The 20,438-nt window shown below is 36.9% G+C and overlaps 1 protein-coding gene across 5 annotated transcripts in view; it reads right to left on the bottom strand.

Moving 5' to 3' along the window:
• The window catches only part of NBEA (neurobeachin), a 472,765-nt gene that overhangs the window by 7,224 nt on the left and 445,103 nt on the right, over nucleotides 1-20,438 (bottom strand). For 4 of the 5 annotated variants that reach the window (XM_090133143.1, XM_090133133.1, XM_090133125.1 and 1 more), the window contains 5 exons: nucleotides 19,534-19,726; nucleotides 16,193-16,264; nucleotides 13,353-13,508; nucleotides 12,119-12,289; nucleotides 1,781-1,882 (listed from right to left, as the gene is read on the bottom strand). In XM_090133143.1, coding sequence (XP_089989269.1) covers nucleotides 1,781-1,882; nucleotides 12,119-12,289; nucleotides 13,353-13,508; nucleotides 16,193-16,264; nucleotides 19,534-19,726 — 694 coding nt within the window. The remainder of the gene's footprint in view (nucleotides 1-1,780; nucleotides 1,883-12,118; nucleotides 12,290-13,352; nucleotides 13,509-16,192; nucleotides 16,265-19,533; nucleotides 19,727-20,438) is intronic. The other variant, XM_090133132.1, reaches the window with a different exon arrangement.

A 20,438-nucleotide genomic window follows, 5' to 3' on the forward strand; every position in this document is an offset into this window, starting at 1 on the left:
AAGTTTCATATTCAACTTTGAAAGTAAATGTCATTCTCCAAGTCTGTATGAAAGATGATAATCCAGCTGTGAACTAAGGTGGGCAGGAATAGCACTCAAAAATAGCCTTCAAAAATCACAGAATCTTTAAGGTTGAAAAAGACCCTTAAGATCAACAAGTCCAGCTGTCAGCCCATCAACCATGCCCACTAAAAATGTCTCTCAGTGCCACATCTACACAGTACTTGAAAATCTCCAGGGATGGTGATTCTACCACCTCTCTGGGCAGCCTGTGCCAGTGCAGTGCCTCTCTTTCTGAGAACAAATTTTTCCTAGTCTCCAATCTTCTTCTCCTCAAAAGCATCAAGCTTTAAAAAGGAATTCAAGGATATCCACAGTGATGAACAAAACACCTCCCCTTGAGAACAGGCTGAGACAACTGGGGCTGCTCAGTCTGGAGAAGGCTCTGGGAAGATCTCGTTGTGGCCTTTCAGTACCCATAGAGAACCTACAGGAAATCTGGAGAGGGACCCTTTATAAGGGATTGTAGTGATAGGACAAAGGGCAATGGCTTTAAACTAAAAGAGGGAGATTTAGATTAGACATTAGGAAAAAATTCCTCGTGATGAGGGTGGTGAGGCACTGGAAGAGGTTGCCCAGAGAAACTGAATGCCCCGTTCCTAGAGGTGTTCAAGGCCAGGCTGGACTGGGCTTTCAAAAAGCTGGTCTTGTGGGAAGTGTGTTCTCGCCCAGGGCAGGACACTGGAACCTGGTGTTTTTTAAGGTTTTTTTCCAACCTAAGCCATTCAGTGATTCTTTGACTCTATTAATAAAGTACAAAAAAGATATTAATGTAAGTAGAAAAAAACAAGTGGTTGAATAAAGATCCAGGAGTGGAGTGGAAATGAGACACGGGAAATAAGAACCTTTAAAGAATGACAAAGCTAGTGTAAAATAAGGAAATAAGAAGGGATAGTATACCTCAAAAGAAAGTAAGAGCTACACCCTGGAGGAAGATGAGGCAAAGAGTAAAGGATGACAGAAAAAGACATGCAGTTTTCCAAATGAAGAAAGGAAACTAAATGAGAGAGGACAGAGGAAGAAAAAAAGTGAACATGTGGAAAAGGAGAAGGTGGGCAGAATAGGGAAAGATCAAGCAACAACTCATTTAGATGAGTGTTTTATTTACATTGATGTCCAGAGTTGTACAGAAGTTTGCTGCAGGTTTGGAAAGGTATTTTGAATGTTTACATTAGTGACTGTTGGATACTCTGGATTCTATAAATAAGCAATAAAGTGTGTGAACAGATGGCCCAAAAATTTTAATGGAAGAGGTGTAACAACAAACATGCAAATTCCTGATTATTTGGAAACCTATCCACCAAAAAGTCTGCTGGGTGAAATGCTGTCAAAGGATTCCAAAACAAAGCAAATAGACACAGCTTTCATTGCCAAGGAGACTGAGGTCAGTCTGCAAATTGCCATTTAATTAAGATCAGGGTGGAGAATTCTAAGCAGGCTGTACCCCAGATACAGGTCTCTATTAACAATTCTCTTCCAAATCTGTAGGTAATTGTAGTACAGGCTGATTGCTGGAAACATTAACTATTTGTTTCTAAGCCTCATAAGTACGGATAGTAAGGAATAATGCTCAGAGTAAGCAGCTACAAATTCTCCCAGAACTGCAGAACATCTTGGTAGAGGAGACTTGGGATAACTGAAGTCTGTCTAGCTTAAAGGAATACTGGAAAACACCATTCAGAAAGGCTCTAAAGACTTAAATAATAAAAGTATTTCTAACCTTTAGCACCACTGATAACAAGTCCCAGCTCTGCACAGACTGACACACAGACAACTTCGTGGTCGTGACCAGTCAGAACAGCCCGAGGAGCAGGATAATCACCTGTTAGGAAAAAAAAAAAAAAGAAAAGAACAGACAAATGGCAAAACAAACCAATCTTAACAACAAAAGAACAGTGCTGTAATTTGCCTTCAATCAATAAGCATAAAAGAAATGCACCATCTGTTTAAATACTTCATACCTAGGTTTCTGAGCATCTGTAACACAAATACCTGCTATCAAACATACCTGTCTGTAGCCTTCTGCTAGGAACCTAAGGAGTAGGAGGAGTTGAGGATGTTCTTATATTAATGATCATAATTTGTTTCATGAAACTGGAGTAGGGGGAAGAGAGGAGAAACTGCACTGCACTGGAAAGATACTGCCGTTGCATAGACATTATTGATTTAGAGTCACACTGAATGCTTATAGATTAAAATTATAGCTAGAGATGGTTATGAATAGACATCATTTTATATATATCACTGTGGATACATATGCCATTATAATCACATTTAATTTTAAAGAGTAGGATAGACTGCTCCCTAAACCTTTCTTTTCTGTATGTAGGAGAAAAACATATTTTATTGTGGATTCAAACAAGTGGACTGTTATGGAACATTTATGTGACAAACAGCAACACTTCTCTTGTTTCCAATAATAGCAGATGATGACATCACACGAGTAAAGCTTCTGTATGCAGTAAGGAATTACTGAGTATTTGATATCACTTTACCAGGCAAGGAAAAGTTATGCAGTAACAAAAAATTAGCAACATGCTAGATAACAGAGAATTCATCTACCTATATTTAGTTTGTACAAATGAAATTCCAAGAACAAACAAACAAACAAACAAACAAAACAAAACATTAACCCCCCACAAAATGACAAACTGGGGAACCCAGAGTTCTCTCAATGAATTGGAAGCAAAAATCTCATTAATGCCAGTCACCATGCTGTACTGGAATGGGAGTCTTGTCAAGCAAGCTTCTTATCTGCTTTGGACAGGATGACAGGTACAGTTGATAGAGATGGTTATTTTAAAATGGCCTCCTGTATATTTTTTTAGAATATTTGACTCAGGAGTGTGGGGGTTTGATTTCAATCTGTTTTATATGGAACTGACCAAGGACAGAACTATAATACAGAAGCAGGTTCAACGACAGTTTTGAACATTTTCTGTCAACAGGAGGGTATTGACTAGGAGCTTGACATTAGGATAATGGATACTGACTTATTGTACTGGTAGATGGGAATCAATCTCTAGACAGTAACTTCATCCGTAGGACAATATCAAATCTTTGCTGGTAAGATGTCATAATAAACAGCTGATACAAGGATTCATAAGCTACTGTACAATGAAGAGTGATAATAATTATTACAGCATGCTCTGCACTGTCCAGTTAAACAGCAAAGTTGCCAAATGCATTTTCATTATTTTGTTTATTTTGAGCGCAAACAGGTAGAAAGTTGATGCTTCTGTACAAACACAAGCTCTGCCCACTGGGGAGGTGATTTTGGTTGGGAAAGCAATGAGATAAAGGAGGATTTATTGGAGTCACAATGCAAAACTTCCTCAACATTAGCTTTCATTGCAATACCCTAAAATAGCAAACAGGGGTCAGGAATTATCGTGCTCTATAGATCATAAAGGAAATTGTGCTCACATTTTCAGAAATGGGCTCCAAGTAGGGTCACACAACTGATAAAGAGTAGGAAAGGAGGTTGCACAGCATTTAAAGTGTTTTCTCTCTTCACTGCACATGCAGCAGAGCGGTGACTTGGTGACCACAGCTGGGGAGTTAAATGTATAAAAGATGTCCAATAGCCAAGCAATTTATCTTACAGCTAATGGCAGGACAAGGTCCATTGGGTGAATGGATGCACATATTTCAACCCTGCAATAAAATGCAGTATCCTACCTGCAAAAACAGTTAAACACTAAAACAAATTAACAAAGGAACTACTGGAGTATCTAGGCAATAGTGTGTGGCTTTCTGAAAGATATGCTTTAGGAATATGGGCTTGAATTGAACTTTGTGGGTCAATGAATTTATTCTCATTTATTGCAGAAACTCACACCATATAAAGCTGTTAATAAATTAATGAATAGCTGGCTACATAGGTGACTTGGAAGGATGTTTCAGAACTTTAATGCGCTGAAGGACAGAAATATTTTTATTTTCAGTCTGAATCTATTCCTGTCTACCTTACATCTCTTTGCTCTTGTGTCAGCACTGCCCTTCAGCTTCAGATCTACCCCATCACTTGTCTTTTCCCCGCTCACATTCTTACAGAAGAAATCAGCCCTCTCAGCCTTTCCTTTTGACTTTATTAAACACACCAAACTCTTCTAATATTTCTTTAAAGTGACAGGTTTGCCTCTGTTTAGTCATTGCAGTAACCCACCTCTGCTCCATTCACACTCCTGGTTCTTTCTTAAAATTCAGTTAGCCAAAACAGTGTATAATAGTAGTTCTTGAAATTTTACAGAGAATGTACAGTATTTCTTGAATAATCTTAACCATATCTGTTATCAAAATTTTAACTAATAGTTCTAAATGTTTTACTATCATTTTCTCAATCAGAGAAGAACTACCAAACATGGATTTGAGGCTTTAGTTTTGGATCAAATAGTACAGGATAAGTCAATCTATCTTCACTGCTAATGAAAACAGCTATCTCAACAAATTCTAGTTTCCCAATCATTAATCTGCCCTGTAAGATCTAATCTTTTTAGTCTGGAAATTGAAGGTGTAAACTGAAAACTGGGCTTTATTACTATGGAAGGGATGGATTTTGGAAGAAACAAAAGAAGAAGTTCAATACACCTGATCAAAGATAGCTATATTTAGAGGTTTAGATGCTTACAATTTACTCCATTGATGTTGAAAAACCTCGTTCAGAGATGTTCTTTTCTCTAATAGTGGTCTAATAGAAAAGTAAAATATATAATGCAACTAACTTCAAAATGTTCCATTCTTTTCTTTCTTTCTTTCTTTCTTTCTTTCTTTCTTTCTTTCTTTCTTTCTTTCTTTCTTTCTTTCTTTCTTTCTTTCTTTCTTTCTTTTCTTTCTTTCTTTCTTTCTTTCTTTCTTTCTTTCTTTCTTTCTTTCTTCTGTATGTCTTCTTGAAAAAAAAAAACCAAAAGGTTTTTTTGACTTAAACTCTGATTATAGAGGTGAACATAGTGCTGCCACCAGTCTGCAAGGGAACTAGCACTATACTGAATGACTAGAATTATTTCATGATTAGAAAGTTTAAGGGGAAGAGAAAGAATGCAATTTTCAAAAACACATTTTCCTCACCACTTCATAATAAAATAATATAAAATCAAAAAACTGTAAAATGTCAGAATCTGAAAAATGACAATATTTATTGACTTCTTGTCTTACAAAGGGAAATGCTTATAAGAAACAACTGCTCTGACCTTTGAGACCTTTTTCAGTAAATAAAAATTAATAATTGAAAATCTTTATTAGGAGTAAGAGTCAGACACTAATGGTAAATAAGACTCAGTGATACTTTCTACAGGAGAAGCAGTAGCACAGAGAAGAGAATCTCAATCATATTACATTTTATTGCTAAGGACAGAAGTTGTGAACTCCAGGAATCATTCAAAATCTAGCAAAATATTCTGTCAGTGTCACATCACCTCTGATAGATGCAACCAGGGGTCAAAGGCTGCAGCTCTGAGGGAATTGCAGGTGAAAAATATCTTATCTATGAGCTGAGATACCATCACTGTAAACTCCCTGTGATTTCCCCAAAGGAGCACCTTTGAACCAAACTACTAGTGAGCAGAAGAAAAAACACATCTGTGATGTGTTTCTAAACGTCTTCCATTCCCTCTGAAAAAATACTATGTTTAATATCACCATAAGGTTCTTCTGTAATAGGGCTCTCTCATTGTAAGAATAAAATGAAAATGAAGGAGAATGGACAGTGTCACTATTTTTTTCATACTGTCTTTTTCCAGGAATTATTTAAATTGTTTTGGGGACACATCTGAAGGTCTTCTGTTTAAAGAAACATGAGACCATAAGGTTTCTAGCTTCCACTTCATCTCTGACTTTCATGGAAGGAAGTACGGGGCTATAGCTGACTGATTTGTTGAAAATAAAATCTATATGACATAAAGATTTTTCTGTTAATATTTTTGAGGAGATACTCTTCAGAAAACAAAATCTTAGAAGTTATTATCACTTTAATGGAAGTAACAATGAAGTACTCTTCCTGAACTTTTACTGTCAGAAAAAAAACAGGCACGAGATGAAAAAATAAGGCAACATCCAACAGACATGACTTCAAAATAGGAAATAGCCAAAAAAAAAAAGGCCTCAATGGGAGGAAGTGATTTATTTTAAAAAAGATTGCTGACAGAAAAATATTCATATATTCAAAATATTCTTACCTCTGGCAGAACTGGTTTATTAGCTGAGGAATGTCAGTAACATTGTATATGCCTACAAACAGTTAACCAAGGTGAGTGGACTTGCACACATCTTGCAAGTATCCAGACTCCATTGGATGAGAGCCTTTGCAACTTCAATTACTATTTCTTTCACTAAATTACTTCAAAAGTTTTGGCAAGTCACTGAACTGCCCTGTGCTATAACACTCTCTTGGAGTATGCAGCAAAACATGGGCAGAGATATCTGTTGATAAAATGCTAGATATTAGTACATTAGTTCAGGTGAATTACTGGTTCATTTGCCTTTGCCTAGCAGTCTTAGGAGAGGTGCCTCTGGTTACTAGTAAAATGGTGCTGGTGAAAATTATACATCACTTTTCATCAGCTTCTCCTCTGGCAGAACGGTACTGAGATATTGTATTTTAAAAATTAACACCTAAATTGCATTTACAAGTGCTGTATGTGGTTTAAACTTGCAAAGCAGTTTGCATGTGCACTAATATGCTTGAGCAGAACCTTTGAGCAGCACTCCAGCCCAGCTTGCACAAAAGACAGCTATTTTTAAACTGTTGCCTTTTCAAGGTTAACCTAGTCCATGTTATAGTATATATGTAAGGGGATATAAAAGAATAGAGTGAATATTCAGAGTTCTGAACAGCAATGCTCTCAAAATGCAAATTCACAAAATCAGAGACATTCACAATTTTAAATTGTTTCAAAAATGGTATCTCAAAAAGAAAATTAAAATATGCTTTGTGACACCTTAAAAAAGTGCAGGTTAACTTGAGAAGGATCCCTTATGGAAGCATGTGCCCTCCCTTTCAGACATACACAAACACACTCCCTGGGAGAGGATGGGTAATTAGCACCTGTGAAGACTGTTATTAAGGTACATAAACCAAGATTTGGGCTGAGAGACAATGTGTTTTACTATGGTCAGTGCAGCTCCAGATGGAAAAAACAGAGTTCACTCTCACACCTCCTGTGACCATCCTCTTGGATGTTACTATAAGTAATGAGAAATGTCAAGACCCAAGATCAATGAAATTTCAGGCTCTAGGGACAAAAGAGAAATAGCATTGATCCTTTTAAAGAACACCAGTCAGAAGGTGAATGTCATATGTTGCACAGAGAGGCTCAAGAGGATAAGCGGCCAAGTCCAACATACTTACCTGAAAAAATTTCCATCAGGTTTTAGCACAAGCTGCCTACCCTTCTTCATTTCTTTCATGCAGAAGTCTGATTCCAATTAAAGTGTGCAAATTAATTTTTATCACTTCCAAATTAGTTTCTGAATTTGTGTCTGTTTCAGATGAAAGCATCTGTCCCTCCCTCACTTTTCTGCAATTCTATCATCTATTTTGGAACTGTTCAAAGACTCCGAGATATTTCTCATTTTCAAAGTCACTTGCTTCAAAGAGACATTCAATAAAGCATTCATAAAATATAAAAATAAAACAACAATAATGATACATTTTGAACTCCGGGGTATATCATGTAGTCTCTCTCCCCCTTTTTATGATGACTAATACAGTTGTTATGTAAGAAGAAATTTGTAGACAAATTAGTGTTCAGCTAAAACAAATCTCTATGTATACTGAGAGAAAAAAAAATCAAAACTCAAATTGTCAAACTCTTTAACAATTATTTTTCTATTCAAACCCTTAGAACTGCAAAGATTTACATTTGCCACATCACTTAAAAGAATAAAATAAGCAAATGATGCCCTTTGTATGTGCCGTGTCTTCCTATGAGAAACAGATTCTTTTATTTCTGCCAGATTCAGGTTATGTGGTCATCAACTTAAGAGGGTGCAGGTTCAGATACCTATTTCAGATGGCCAATTTTGACATAGAAACTAGGTATCTAACACTGGCAGGATGACTACATTTCATTCAATTGAGTGTTTGTCCCAGTGGTACTACTTATTTAACTAAAACTAAAGAAATAAGAGGAGGGCTTAAATATACACAAAAACATAAGAAGCAGCATTTAGCTCCCCTTTAGTGTAGGGGAATTCACACCACATCTCCCACTCACCAGGAGCATCTCCAGGCTCTATTCCAGGCTGAAGAAGATAATTTTCAATCACTGCTTAGCCATTATGCAGCCACAAAACCAATTTTTTTTGGACCAGAGGAAGGACAGGTAGGGAGATTTGACCAGCATATTGCTCCTATATGTGTGCAGTTTCTGTTTCCTTGATTTATCTCTATTTTTATCCAAACATTATGTCATATAAAATCCATAAATGAAGTAGAGAAAAGAATTTTGCTGGAGGTTCACAGGGGTCCCCTCACACATTAATTTATAGCCTGATAGTCCAGAATGCATGAATTTGATGAAGTATATGCTTGTGAATATGGGAATGCGGGTTTGAATTCCATCAGCCTCTAGAGGCTGAGAACTTAGTCTCCTACTTCCTGAACAAACATTCTAACCATAAGGTTATTATGCAGGCTATTTTTGAAAGCCACTCTACGGAAAGCATTGTATTCAAAATCTGGCAAAATTTCACCCTTCTCACAGCCTGTAAAATAACTGTGACAAGTGCAGTCTGAACCAGAAACTCCTTTTTGATACGTAGTGTAGGAGAATAAAAGTGATAACTTAATAAAGGTATTGATTCCAAAAAAATCTATTAAAATTATAAGGGAGTTCACCATGTTCTCATAGCCAAGTTTCCAACAACTGAGCTGGAGCTGCTACTTGCAAGAGTCTCATCCAAGCCACAGTTTTTCTCCATTCTCCCCTTTAAACCAGAGCTGGTCCTGTTTCCCACAGTCAAATTTCAGGTCACCTGCTGAGCACACATCAGCACAGATTCAGATCCCCAGACGTCCAACAGGTTGGGTTCCTGATATATGTGTTATGTAGTGAAGACTTCATCAAACTCATGGATTCTGGAGTATGGGATTTTAGGAGAATTGATAAGGAATTCATTCTGAAATCTTTTGCTCCAGAATGTTTCACAATAGATGCGATAGCCATGTTTTCTATTGAAATTACATATACATTTTTCCATACAAATGTTAAACTATATAAACTTAGCACTAGGGGCTTGTTTTACTCACTCCTTCAATATTCTGAAACAACTGAAGTTCCTTTTAGTAACTTCATGCATTGAAGCTGAAATTGATAATTAACTGTCTTTCAGCTTAAAAGATAATTATAAAGTCAAGCACCTAACCCAGATAATTACTATACCTGACATTTTTCTTTGAATTCTTCACCTTCTTACATTCTGTGATATAAAATACCTTATCTGTGTCTCCAGATGACAGCTTTTAAGAAACTAAACCTTCCTTTTTTTTCCCCTGAAAATATCATCCACATCTTTCTGGAAGTTCATTCTAAAGATGTTAACTAATTGGATTTGACCTACACTGAACATCTCACTTTCATTTTTCCTACAAGTCCTAATCTTCTACCAGTAAATAATGAAGAAGAGAAGATTAGGAAATGTTTCTTTATAAAACTACTTCCTTGGCTTAAACTATCTAAAATCTTAAAACTAACTTCAAAGGGATTGATGAGAACTCTTTACTTCTGAAAATCAGAATCACAGAATCATAGAATTGCTCAGGTTGGAAAAGACTTTAACGTCTAATGACAACCTAGCCATACCACCCTAACTCTAACAACTCTCCCCTAAATCATTTCCTATCATAGGATGGTCTGGGTTGGAAGAAGCTTGAAAGGACATGCAGATGACATCAAGTTGACAGGAAGTGTTGATCTGCCTGGGGTAGGAAGACCCTAAAGAGGGACCTTAGTAGGCTGGATTGCTGTGCTGAGGCCAATGCAATGAAGTTCAACAAGATTAAGTGTCAGGACCTGCACTTTGGCCACAACAACTGCAGGCAGCACTACAGGCTTGAGGCAGAGTGGCAGAAAGACTGTGTAGAGGAAAAGGACCTTTGATCGTTGGTTGATGCTTGGCTAAACATGAGCCAGCAGTGTGCCCAGGTGGCCAAGAAGAATCCTTGCTTTTATCAGAAATAGTGTGGCCAGCAGGAGCAGGGAAAAGATCATGCCTCTGTACTCAGCTCTGGTGAGGCTGCATCTTGAGTACTATGTTCAGTTTTGGGCCCCTCACTGTAAGAAAGATATTGAGGTCCTGGAGCATGTCCAGAGAAGGGCGATGAAGCTGAGGGGTCTGGACCACAGGTCTTATGAGGAGTGGCTGAGAGAGCTGGGATTGTTCAGTCTGGAAAAGAGGAGGCTCAGGGGAGACCTGATCACTCCCTACAACTGCCTGAAGGAAGGTCTTGGTGAGATGAAGGTCAGCCTTTTCTTTTGACCAAATCTCCAAGGCAGGCACTTCCAAAGTTACAGAATAACAATACTAAACTTGAGATTCCAAAAAGTACCAGTACACATTCAGATATATTCACAATGGTAAAAAGGAATTTGAACTAAAATAAATTAAAATGCCAAAGAAGCGAAGAGGTTTGTATCAGCCATTTGAAATATGCTAATGGCAGGGCTGTCCAGTCCTATATGATAAAAGGAAGCAAAGGAGAAGTATTTCATGTTTTCTTCAATGAAAGGAGCAAGCTCTTCTTTTTTCCCAGAGTTTGCACAGAAATTACTAATATTTGACATAAATCACACAGGCATTCAAATAAATAAAATATCATCAAGATAAACAGAGTGCACAGAAATGAAATCTCTCTTCATATTGAATTTGTCTCTTTGTGAGAATTAAGTGCTAAATAAGCCATGGAAAATACATATGTTAGGGAATTTTATATTTTTTGCCCCCATTCTCTCTCTGTTATAAAAGTAAAATAAAATCAGGTGAGAAAGCGAGGCTTTTGTCTCCTCTTTACTCTGATTATAGATAAATGGAAGAAAACTGAAACGTAAATGAACTGCTTATGCCAAATTAACAAAATATTTACTTTGAACCATGAAAATAAAACAATTTCTATGAGATATTCAAGAAATACTTTCCCTTATATGTCTGTAACTGACAGGTCTACAACAGCCTCCAGTCAGTACTTTAATCAGAGATCAGAACTGATGGTGATGGATTCTTCTATGCTTATTTAAAGAGACAATATTGTTGTGTTGAAAATAATTATCAGAATTTAGAAACTCTGATTTAAATGAAAAATGTGGATGTGTTGTACAAGACAGGACAAAAGCTGCCCTTCTCTATCACTGGGATCACATTTCTGCATTGGGAACCTTGCAAATTAGTGCACTTTATAAATATCCTTCTATAGATAGATGCACTTGAAATATTCTGTACAAATTATTATTGTATCCCCTTTACACTGCAAAGTACTCTTAGTCCTCTACAAATGAAACATAAACTCTTCCTGACATTTCATCTTTTTCTATTTTTATTCAGTCACATTGCTTCTTCAAAGATTCCCTTGCTACAGAAAGACCTTTCTCAAAGAGACTCATTGAATTCCTAGGCATGTGAGACATTCCTTGTTTGAACAGGCAAGCAGCTGATTTAGCATGCTGTGGTACAAAAAGAATACATTAAAATGCAAAAAAAAACAAAAATAAAAACAAAAATAAATGTGAATGAAAAATCAAAATATATTGATATACATTCTGTCACTTAAAGGCTATAACCATCTTGTTCTTGCTCATGATGACATGATGCTATAAGTGATAAGAGCAGTTCTGAATTTAAAAATTATCCTCATATTATTATCTGCCCCCACGCACAAACTGTTTAAACATTTTTTTGGCTTATACTCGGTGAACTGCTCAGCATGTGGTGCTCTTACACCAACCTGCAAGTAAAGTAGTTGGTAAGTATGGTAATATATCTTTAGAGGCTGACATAAGAGATTCTAATAATGAATAGGCATGCCAGAAGACCTCTCAGGGATGCGTTTTGCACAGGATATACTTACTGCTGTTTGGATTGTCACCGATAATGTGATGTCGGCCACTCCAGTACCAAAGCAGCAATGTAGCATCACGAGACCCAGACACGATGTAGCAATCACCACCAATATAGGACTCTGATCTGGCAAGGCAAGTGACAACATCCCAGTGGCCGAACACAATCTGAGTTAGTTTTCCTGGTGAGTGAAAAGTGATAAAAATTCAGGTTTTCTGAGTATTTGCAGCACTGTGACATAACTGAATCTTCAGCAGAATTCAGCTGAATTGTATGTTTTATCTCATGCTCTTAACTAGAATTCCCTACATACTACAATAAAACCAAAAAATCATGAAGATAAAGCTTTTTTTTTTCTTTTTTTTTCCCCTTTGTATTCTTTTTGAGGTCCGTGCTCTATATCAATCCACAATCAAAGACATATCTGAAAATCAAGGTTTTGCTGCACTCACTGAATGCTAGTGGAGTTAATGCTCCATCAGTATTTAAGCAATGATGTTAGCATACTATTTGTGAGCTTCATGAATGACATGTATACACAGCATATGAACCATCACCTCTTTCTTTCCACTACTGAAAACAGTTTTTAGCAGTATAGCGAATGTTAGGCTAAGTCATCTGACAAAAAAAAATAATATAAATACTGGCTCCCAGAAGAGGCTATGCAGCTTCCTTTCTTAGTACACCAGATAAATAGATACAAAAATAATATTGCCATTAAAATATCATAACTAAACTTTTGGTTAATCCTTTTGATATAATTAGCTCACTTGAATATAACTACAGTTTGAATAATTACCTCTAAGAAAATTGCATGCCTTTCAGTTTCCTATTACAACTTGCACCTTTAAAAGAAAGAAAGGAAGGAAGGAAGGAGGGAGGAAAGGAAGGAGGGAAGGAAAGAGGGAAGGAAGGAGGGAAGGAAAGAGGGAAGGAAGGAAGGAAGGAAGGAAGGAAGGAAGGAAGGAAGGAAGGAAGGAAGGAAGGAAGGAAGGAAGGAAGGAAGGAAGGAAGGAAGGAAGGAAGGAAGGAAAGCATCCTATTTATCTACTATGCTCAGGCAATAATGAAGGATTTAACAAACTGCGCTTTATACTTTATTGAAGAGTATTAAATATAGGTATTAAATGTATATATATGGGTATAGGTATAAATGTAAATATAAGAGGTATTAAATATAGTAGTATTAAGACAACTGCCCACTTTGTGACCTAGGAAGACACAGTTGGTTGTACTTAGCTCACCTGTTTCTGTAGAATAAACTCGAAAACTCTTGTCCCAGAAACCACAGATAAGAATGTAGCGATTATCTGCTGTGACCACGAAACAATGTGCATTGATCTGGATGCTCTGATCCACCAGGTCTGTGATCTGCCGCTTGTTCACACCGGAGTTATTGGCTGTAACAAAATGCAAAACATTTTTATAAGTAAGCCATTCCAACACCTTCCTGTCATCCACTTACAAGGGAAAATGAATACATTTAACTTTCAATGAACTGTGAATTTGTTGTTGAGTAAGCATTGTGAATATGAACATTCAGAGCTGTCTATATGGGTGTCAGAAATAAAAAATTCTTGTGAGATTCCTGGTTACTTTTTGAATAAGACAAAAGATTTTACAGGAGATGACAATTTCTTATAAACTGCCTGATGTACTGTATAATATGTGTCAATATTTTACTCTATATTCACTGCTGAAGAGCTCCTCAAAAACAAATTGAATTTCAGGAACGTGATGCTAACAGTACTACAGACTCAGTTGGTTCCTCTGCTACAGAAAATATCACAACTTGTGTTGTATGACACCTACGTTCTCCATACTTTCAGATTCTTCAATGGATTAAAGACAAAAATAAGGATTCAACCAATTACTATAATTATTAGAATCACAGAATCATAGAACCATTAAGGTTGGGAAAGTTCTCTAAGATCACCTAGTCCAACTTTCCAACTGTCCAACCACCACCAATACTGTCCACTAATCATGTTCCCTAAGTACCACCTCTACACATTTCTTGAACACCTGCAGGGATGGTGACTTCACCATCTCTTTGGGTGGCCTCTTCCAACACCTGACCACACTTTTGGAGAAAATGCTTTTCCTAATACCCAAGCTGAACCTCCCCTGGTACAACTTGAAGCAATTACCTCTTGTCCTACTGCTGTTACCTGGGAGAAGAGGCCAATCTCCACCTCATCACAACTTCCTTTCAGGCGGTTTTGGGGAGCAATAAAGTCTCCCCTGAGTCTTCTCCCATAAGACTTGCACTCCAGACTCTTCATAGCTTTGTCACCCTTCTCTGGATACACTCCAAGGCCTCAATGTCTTTCTTGTAGTGAGTGGCCCAAAACTGAACTCAGGCCATAAGCAATAGTATTCACACCATAGGCAATACCACTCGGAAATTCCCTCAGTGGGAAAAAGAATGATTACTACTGAAGTCAACCATCCCATATGTCAAATGGAGCAGTTAAGAAGGAATGTGAACCATTAATTAACTTGCTCTTGACTTTCCATTGCATTAGAGGCAGGATTTAGCAATTCAGTGAAGGTTTATTCTCACCTAATATTAACATTCTAAAACTTCCGAATTCAATCTATTTACATACACTTCATCTCTACTCACTGCAGAGACATCACTTCAAATGGCAAGTCATCTCACGCGGAAATAGCTGTCTCAGAGCTATACAATTCCACAGGACAGTTTCACTTCTGACAGTAGCTATAGAGGGAATCATTACAACTAACTTCCAGTGACTGAAGCTAGCTGAGATCATAGAATCATAGAATAATAGAATTGCTCAGGTTGAAAAAGACCTCCAAGATCATCAGGTCCAACCTAACCATACTACCCTAACTCTAACAACTCTCCACTAAATCATGTCCCTGAGCACCACATCCAAATGGTTAAACTCAAAGAAAAAAACTCACCACATCCAAAGCACCACATCCAAAGTCAGAGAGAATATGTCCATAGGAACATGACTTATTGCACACAATACTCTGAAATTTCTTTTGTCCCCATTTTTGATTATTCTACTTAAATTTCTCACAACTGCATGAAATAAGAGACTTAACAAAAAGTCCACTAATTTAAAATTGCTTGTACATGTTAATACTAGGTTTATGTATGTTCCAAGGGCACAAATGTAAATCTCCAGACTCTATGGCCATCCACTGAAGTATAACAAATTACTCAGATTTTCAGAACAGGGAGCACAATAATAATTCGCCAGCTTTTGAGAGGAAAATCTACAAAAACACTGTCTTTATATGAGAAAACGAAGCATATAGAGTGATAAAATTAACTCTCCTGAGGTATTTGTACACAAATCTTTTGATCACAAATACTGACAACTAGTAAAAGGGACTTATAATCTACAGGTGTTTAAAAACGCTTGTTTTTTTCTCAATGGTCCTTCAAAATTTGCTCTAAGAACCATCCCTACTCACAATTTCTGACTCAGAAATTACAATATTACAAAAATTTACAAAGATAAAGCGAACAGTTTCAATTAAAGAGAACTAGCATCAATTGTAAGCACAGGGCCACAACCTTTATTAATAGCACTCTAAAAATTTCAGCTGCTACTTATTTTTAAATAGTCAACTTTTAAAAATATTTTTAGATGTACAGTAGTACAACAATTTAAAATGCAATTATTGGGCTATTTAGTAATCTCTACTAAGAAAATCCCAATCATAAATTAATGAAATGAATTTACATTAGCTGCTATACAAAGAGTTTGTATGAAATTAAAAACTGTGAGCTCTGCCAGACCCTCACGTTTTATTTTATTAATGTGACCTGATAAGAGAACAGAATTATAAATATGAACTGACAATGTAGCTGACTTAATTAGTTGTTTCTTAAATACCAGTTGCTGATGATGTTAATAACAAATAGCACTTGTGGTTCATTCAGCAAAAGTAGGTAATGCTTTTCATTTTCTAGACTGACAAAAATAAATATTTTCCTATGTTCTATGTTAAACGAAGCATAGTATACAAATACAGCTTAATCAACAATTTTTGAAAATGCCATTTTCAAATATATTTCTATATTTTTATCTTGACATACCGATCAATGGATCCATTTCGATTGGAAGATGATGGGCTTGATCCAAAGAATATCCTGGGGCTCCTCGAAGGCCTAAATGTGAAAGGAAAATAAAGAACATAGGAACCATGTTATCTGATATTTTTTTAAACGATTTTTCTAGGTTTAAAACTACTGTGAAATTACTATATCCAAATAATACTTAACTTCTTACTTTTTCTTATTCTATGAGTCTTTTAAGATTTCTTCCTCTCTGCTATACAAATACAGACTTCTTTACTCTTTGGTTATGAAATTATAACTATGAATGCCACTTTTTACATAGTGAAATCTCTGTGGAGAAACCTGGGCCTTTGCATGGATTTATCTAGAATATTTTGCAGGGAAATTGAAGGCTACAGTAAATGTATCATAATAATTCCTATCTTCAACAGTCCTTAAGATGTTCTAATTTGCAGCAAGGACTGCATATTTAGTCGTATCTGCTTTCAGGCACCTACAGCATTGCTTTGACTCTTCTGAAGACCCTTCCATTGTGTAAGTCACAATAGTCCATGATGAAAAGAAATTTTTTTGTCCAGAACTGCTATGTTGCATAAGAATATCTTCTATAAGAAGAGATACAAAGTTCAGGAGAACAAACTGAGAGCAAAATGATGATTGAGATTGATGCGTTTCTTGGCCTACTGTGGATTTGTTCATATTTCTAACTCTTTTGCCTTAAGTTATACACTGGGAACACTCCACTAACAACCTCTGCATTCAGTCACAATTGCTATTTTCTACTGCTGCAATAAATGACTTGAGAATGCAAAACAAAACCCATAACGCCTACAGCTGACCCTGCCAGCTTCTGAAAAACATCACTCTTAGAACTTCTCCTTCTCCTTCCTCCATTTCTCTTTCTTTTTTAAAAAGCTAATCAGTCTGGGACAGATTTTTACTGGTATTTACTGAGACTCACTAAATCTCACTGTGACGAGACTCACTAAATCTCATTGTGACATGGGCATGTAAACGACTTTTACTGTGTATGAACTCTTAAAGCTTTACAGAAATCTTACAACAATACAAGTGGTGTGTGTATAGATATTTGTAGATTATCCTTTATGCTAGACCTCTGATTTATTAAAAAAAGATGGTTATACTAGAAAACTGATGGCCCTTCCTGGAACAGTCATTTGAAAAGGAAAAGGCATTGCTGGGTGAGATGTAAAAGTTATGAAAATGATCAGATTTTGATTTTCCAAACAGTTTTGCTTTCCTGCTTCCTGCTATTTTGATATATTCAGAAATTACTTCTCCCATTTAAATTTACACCTGAGGTTTTTTTTTTTTTCATGTTTGGTTCACAGCATGAATTCTGCATATTTACTATGTGACAGGATTGTGTATAGAAAACTAAACCCCAAGTTATAGGCATTATAAGAGTCAACAAGACTTTTAATGAACTAGAAGACTTCTCTAAATAATAATTGCTAAGAAAACCCTTGAACTTCAAGATACTGTTGTTTTAGTGACTTTGACTCCTTCACAGCAAAGTATATGTAGGAATTTTGGCTTTCCCTCATGTAACCATGTGGATAAGAAAATAAGTAGAAAAGTACTAAATGAGCCTCCTCATATGGAAGTGACTTGAATTGATAATTGCAGAGTACTTGGGCAGCATCCCTGAAAAAATATAGGGGAATCAATTACAGATCTGACAAATAGTAATAAAAAAAAATAAAATACTATTGGGCAGCTTCTGTATTTCTGAATCATTTTTGACACTTAGTTCTTTCCCTGAGGACAATTACACAAAGAAATTATTATATTTTTCCTTAATTTTTCCTTTTTGTTTTAAAGAAATGCGCAAAACATGTTTACATCTGATGCCATTGCAGCTGTTGGAGTATCAAAAATTCAAAGATTTGTGAAAGGCAATCAGGTATCTTGTTCTGTTCTATTTCAGTTGTATTCTATAAACCAACATGCAGATTTTCTTGAAAAAAAAATATAGGAACCTTCTGAATATGTGTGAAATTTTAATATTCATGCTAACATTATTTAGCTGTCAAAATAAAACTCAAATTACAGCTTCTCTTACTACTCAGGAATTCAGTATGGTATTAACTTTTCTTGCTGATAGTTCCTCTAAATGCATGCCTGTAAGGGAATTCCCATTCAGTCCTCTAATTATGACTTTTAACATAAGTCTTTGCTTAGTCTTGTACAAAAAAGTTGGGATCTACTTCACTTGACTTATTTACTGAGGAGATGTCTATACTTAAGGCAGTGAAACCTCTAATTAATCTAGAGTTCCTTTACTTCTACTGGGGGGAGACATCTTAACTCAAATTCACAATTTCATCTCCTGAAGGGCCTACTTCTATCCGGGGAGTCCTCCTGTGCTGTAAAGAGGGGATGGATTTTTCTTTTCTGCTCAGTCCTGACAAAGCTCCTGAATCAGCTACTGAGTCACATTCTCAAGCATGAGGCAACTTCTTGTTTTTTCCAGGTGGTAAGACACATTCAAAAATTTCCATATGTTGCAGCATAAGGGCCACCAGAGCAAAAAGACACCTTCTTTCCTGAGTGGGGCTGCAGCCTGGGTCCACCACATATTTAGCAATGCACGGGACAATCTCATTACTTGCAAGGCCAGGTGAGGAATCAAAGCATCATAGGATCACAGGATGGCTTAGGTTGGAAGGTACCTTAAAGCCCACCCAGATCCAGCTTTCCTGCAATGGGCAGGCTTGCCACTCAGGCTACCCAGGGCCCCATCCAACCTGGCCTTAAATGCCCCCCCAGGGATGGGGAGGAGACAGGAGAGTCCTAGTGGCAATTGGAGAGGTGAGCAAGGACAGGAAAGGAAACCTGGCATGACCCCACTGAATGGGCTTTTGAGACAGAATGAGGAAAATTCTGTTCAGAACAATCCTGCCACTTCAGTTTGCTTTCGGTCCACATTACCAAGCTGTGACCCAGAGGAAGGCCTGAAAGCTCTCACAAGCAGCAGACAGTGATGCATGCCAGTACATATTTTTGAAGCCTGGAACATATTGATATAGACTGTGTCAAGAACAGCAGCATGCTCCTGAAAATTATTATATCAAAGTCTGATCTTGATGAAACTACAAATCGACTGGCTGCCATGGGAATGTGCTGCACTTATGGAGAGTGTTTCTAGGGATGACAGTAGAGGAAACAGAAGCTTTGAATATTTGACAGAAACCAGAATAACTGTACGTTTGCTATGTATTTGTACACACGCAAGTGAGTGAGATTAGCCCATATCTAGCTAGCCTCCACTCAAAATTAAAAGCTGCACTGTTAAGATCTTCACTTTTGAAAGAAATCCACCTGTGAGGACCTACCTACTGTGTTGTGCCACCGATTGACAGCAAAGAGCCTGCTGCAGGTGACGGTCACCACGGCAGGAATTGTCAGGTGGGGCAGCGTGTTGGCTGCCACGTGTGTGACCGGAGAGTTTGATGGGAACTTCAGCACCATTATGACATCCTGCTGCATCTGATCTTTAAACATGAGGGGGCTCTGTGGAAGGAAACACTGTTGAGTAGAAAGGAGAAGAGAGCAGAAGAAAACAGAAGGGATAACACAATTAGTGAGGAGGTCTGAGGGAAAACGAGGTTAAAAAGAGCAGGCAAACACGTGCACATACAGGGAAAACAATGCTACCTGTGCATCTACACTAGTGACAGAGGAGAGCAACATCAGAAGCTAATATTGGATCATTACATGAGGACAAGTAGAGAATAGGAATGGCAAGGGTCCACCAGGTTATCATTACAGGGTACATAATGATTGCTAGCATTAATTAATACACAATAAAATGCAAAATGATACAGCAGTTAGTATCCATACAACAGAGATATGAGTTAAATAAAAGAATCAGTTTGCTACAAGTTATAATGGCTGAAAATGAGAAAATTTAAGAGGGACTCAAAATTTCAGATTTAGATTTTTTCAGATATTTGATTTTTTTAATGAATGCTTGATTGATGTTAATGAATGATATGAAATACATCACTTCTAAACATCAGGAGACATTTTAATTCCGTGTAAAGCATTTACTTATTACTCGTAAGCAGCTATAAATCAGTTCAGTGATTCTACAGGTGACACAGGTGATTTTTCACAAACAGCAGTGGTGTTACCACGTGAGATTAGATAATGTCCTGTTCTTAATGTTACTTTTTTCAACCAGTGTTATAACAAATATGATTATTTTTAGAAGTTCAAATAATCCTTTCCTTTTGAA

Source organism: Phasianus colchicus, chromosome 1 (assembly GCF_987193195.1).
Source record: "Phasianus colchicus chromosome 1, bPhaCol1.hap1.1, whole genome shotgun sequence".
Taxonomy (NCBI): domain Eukaryota; kingdom Metazoa; phylum Chordata; class Aves; order Galliformes; family Phasianidae; genus Phasianus; species Phasianus colchicus.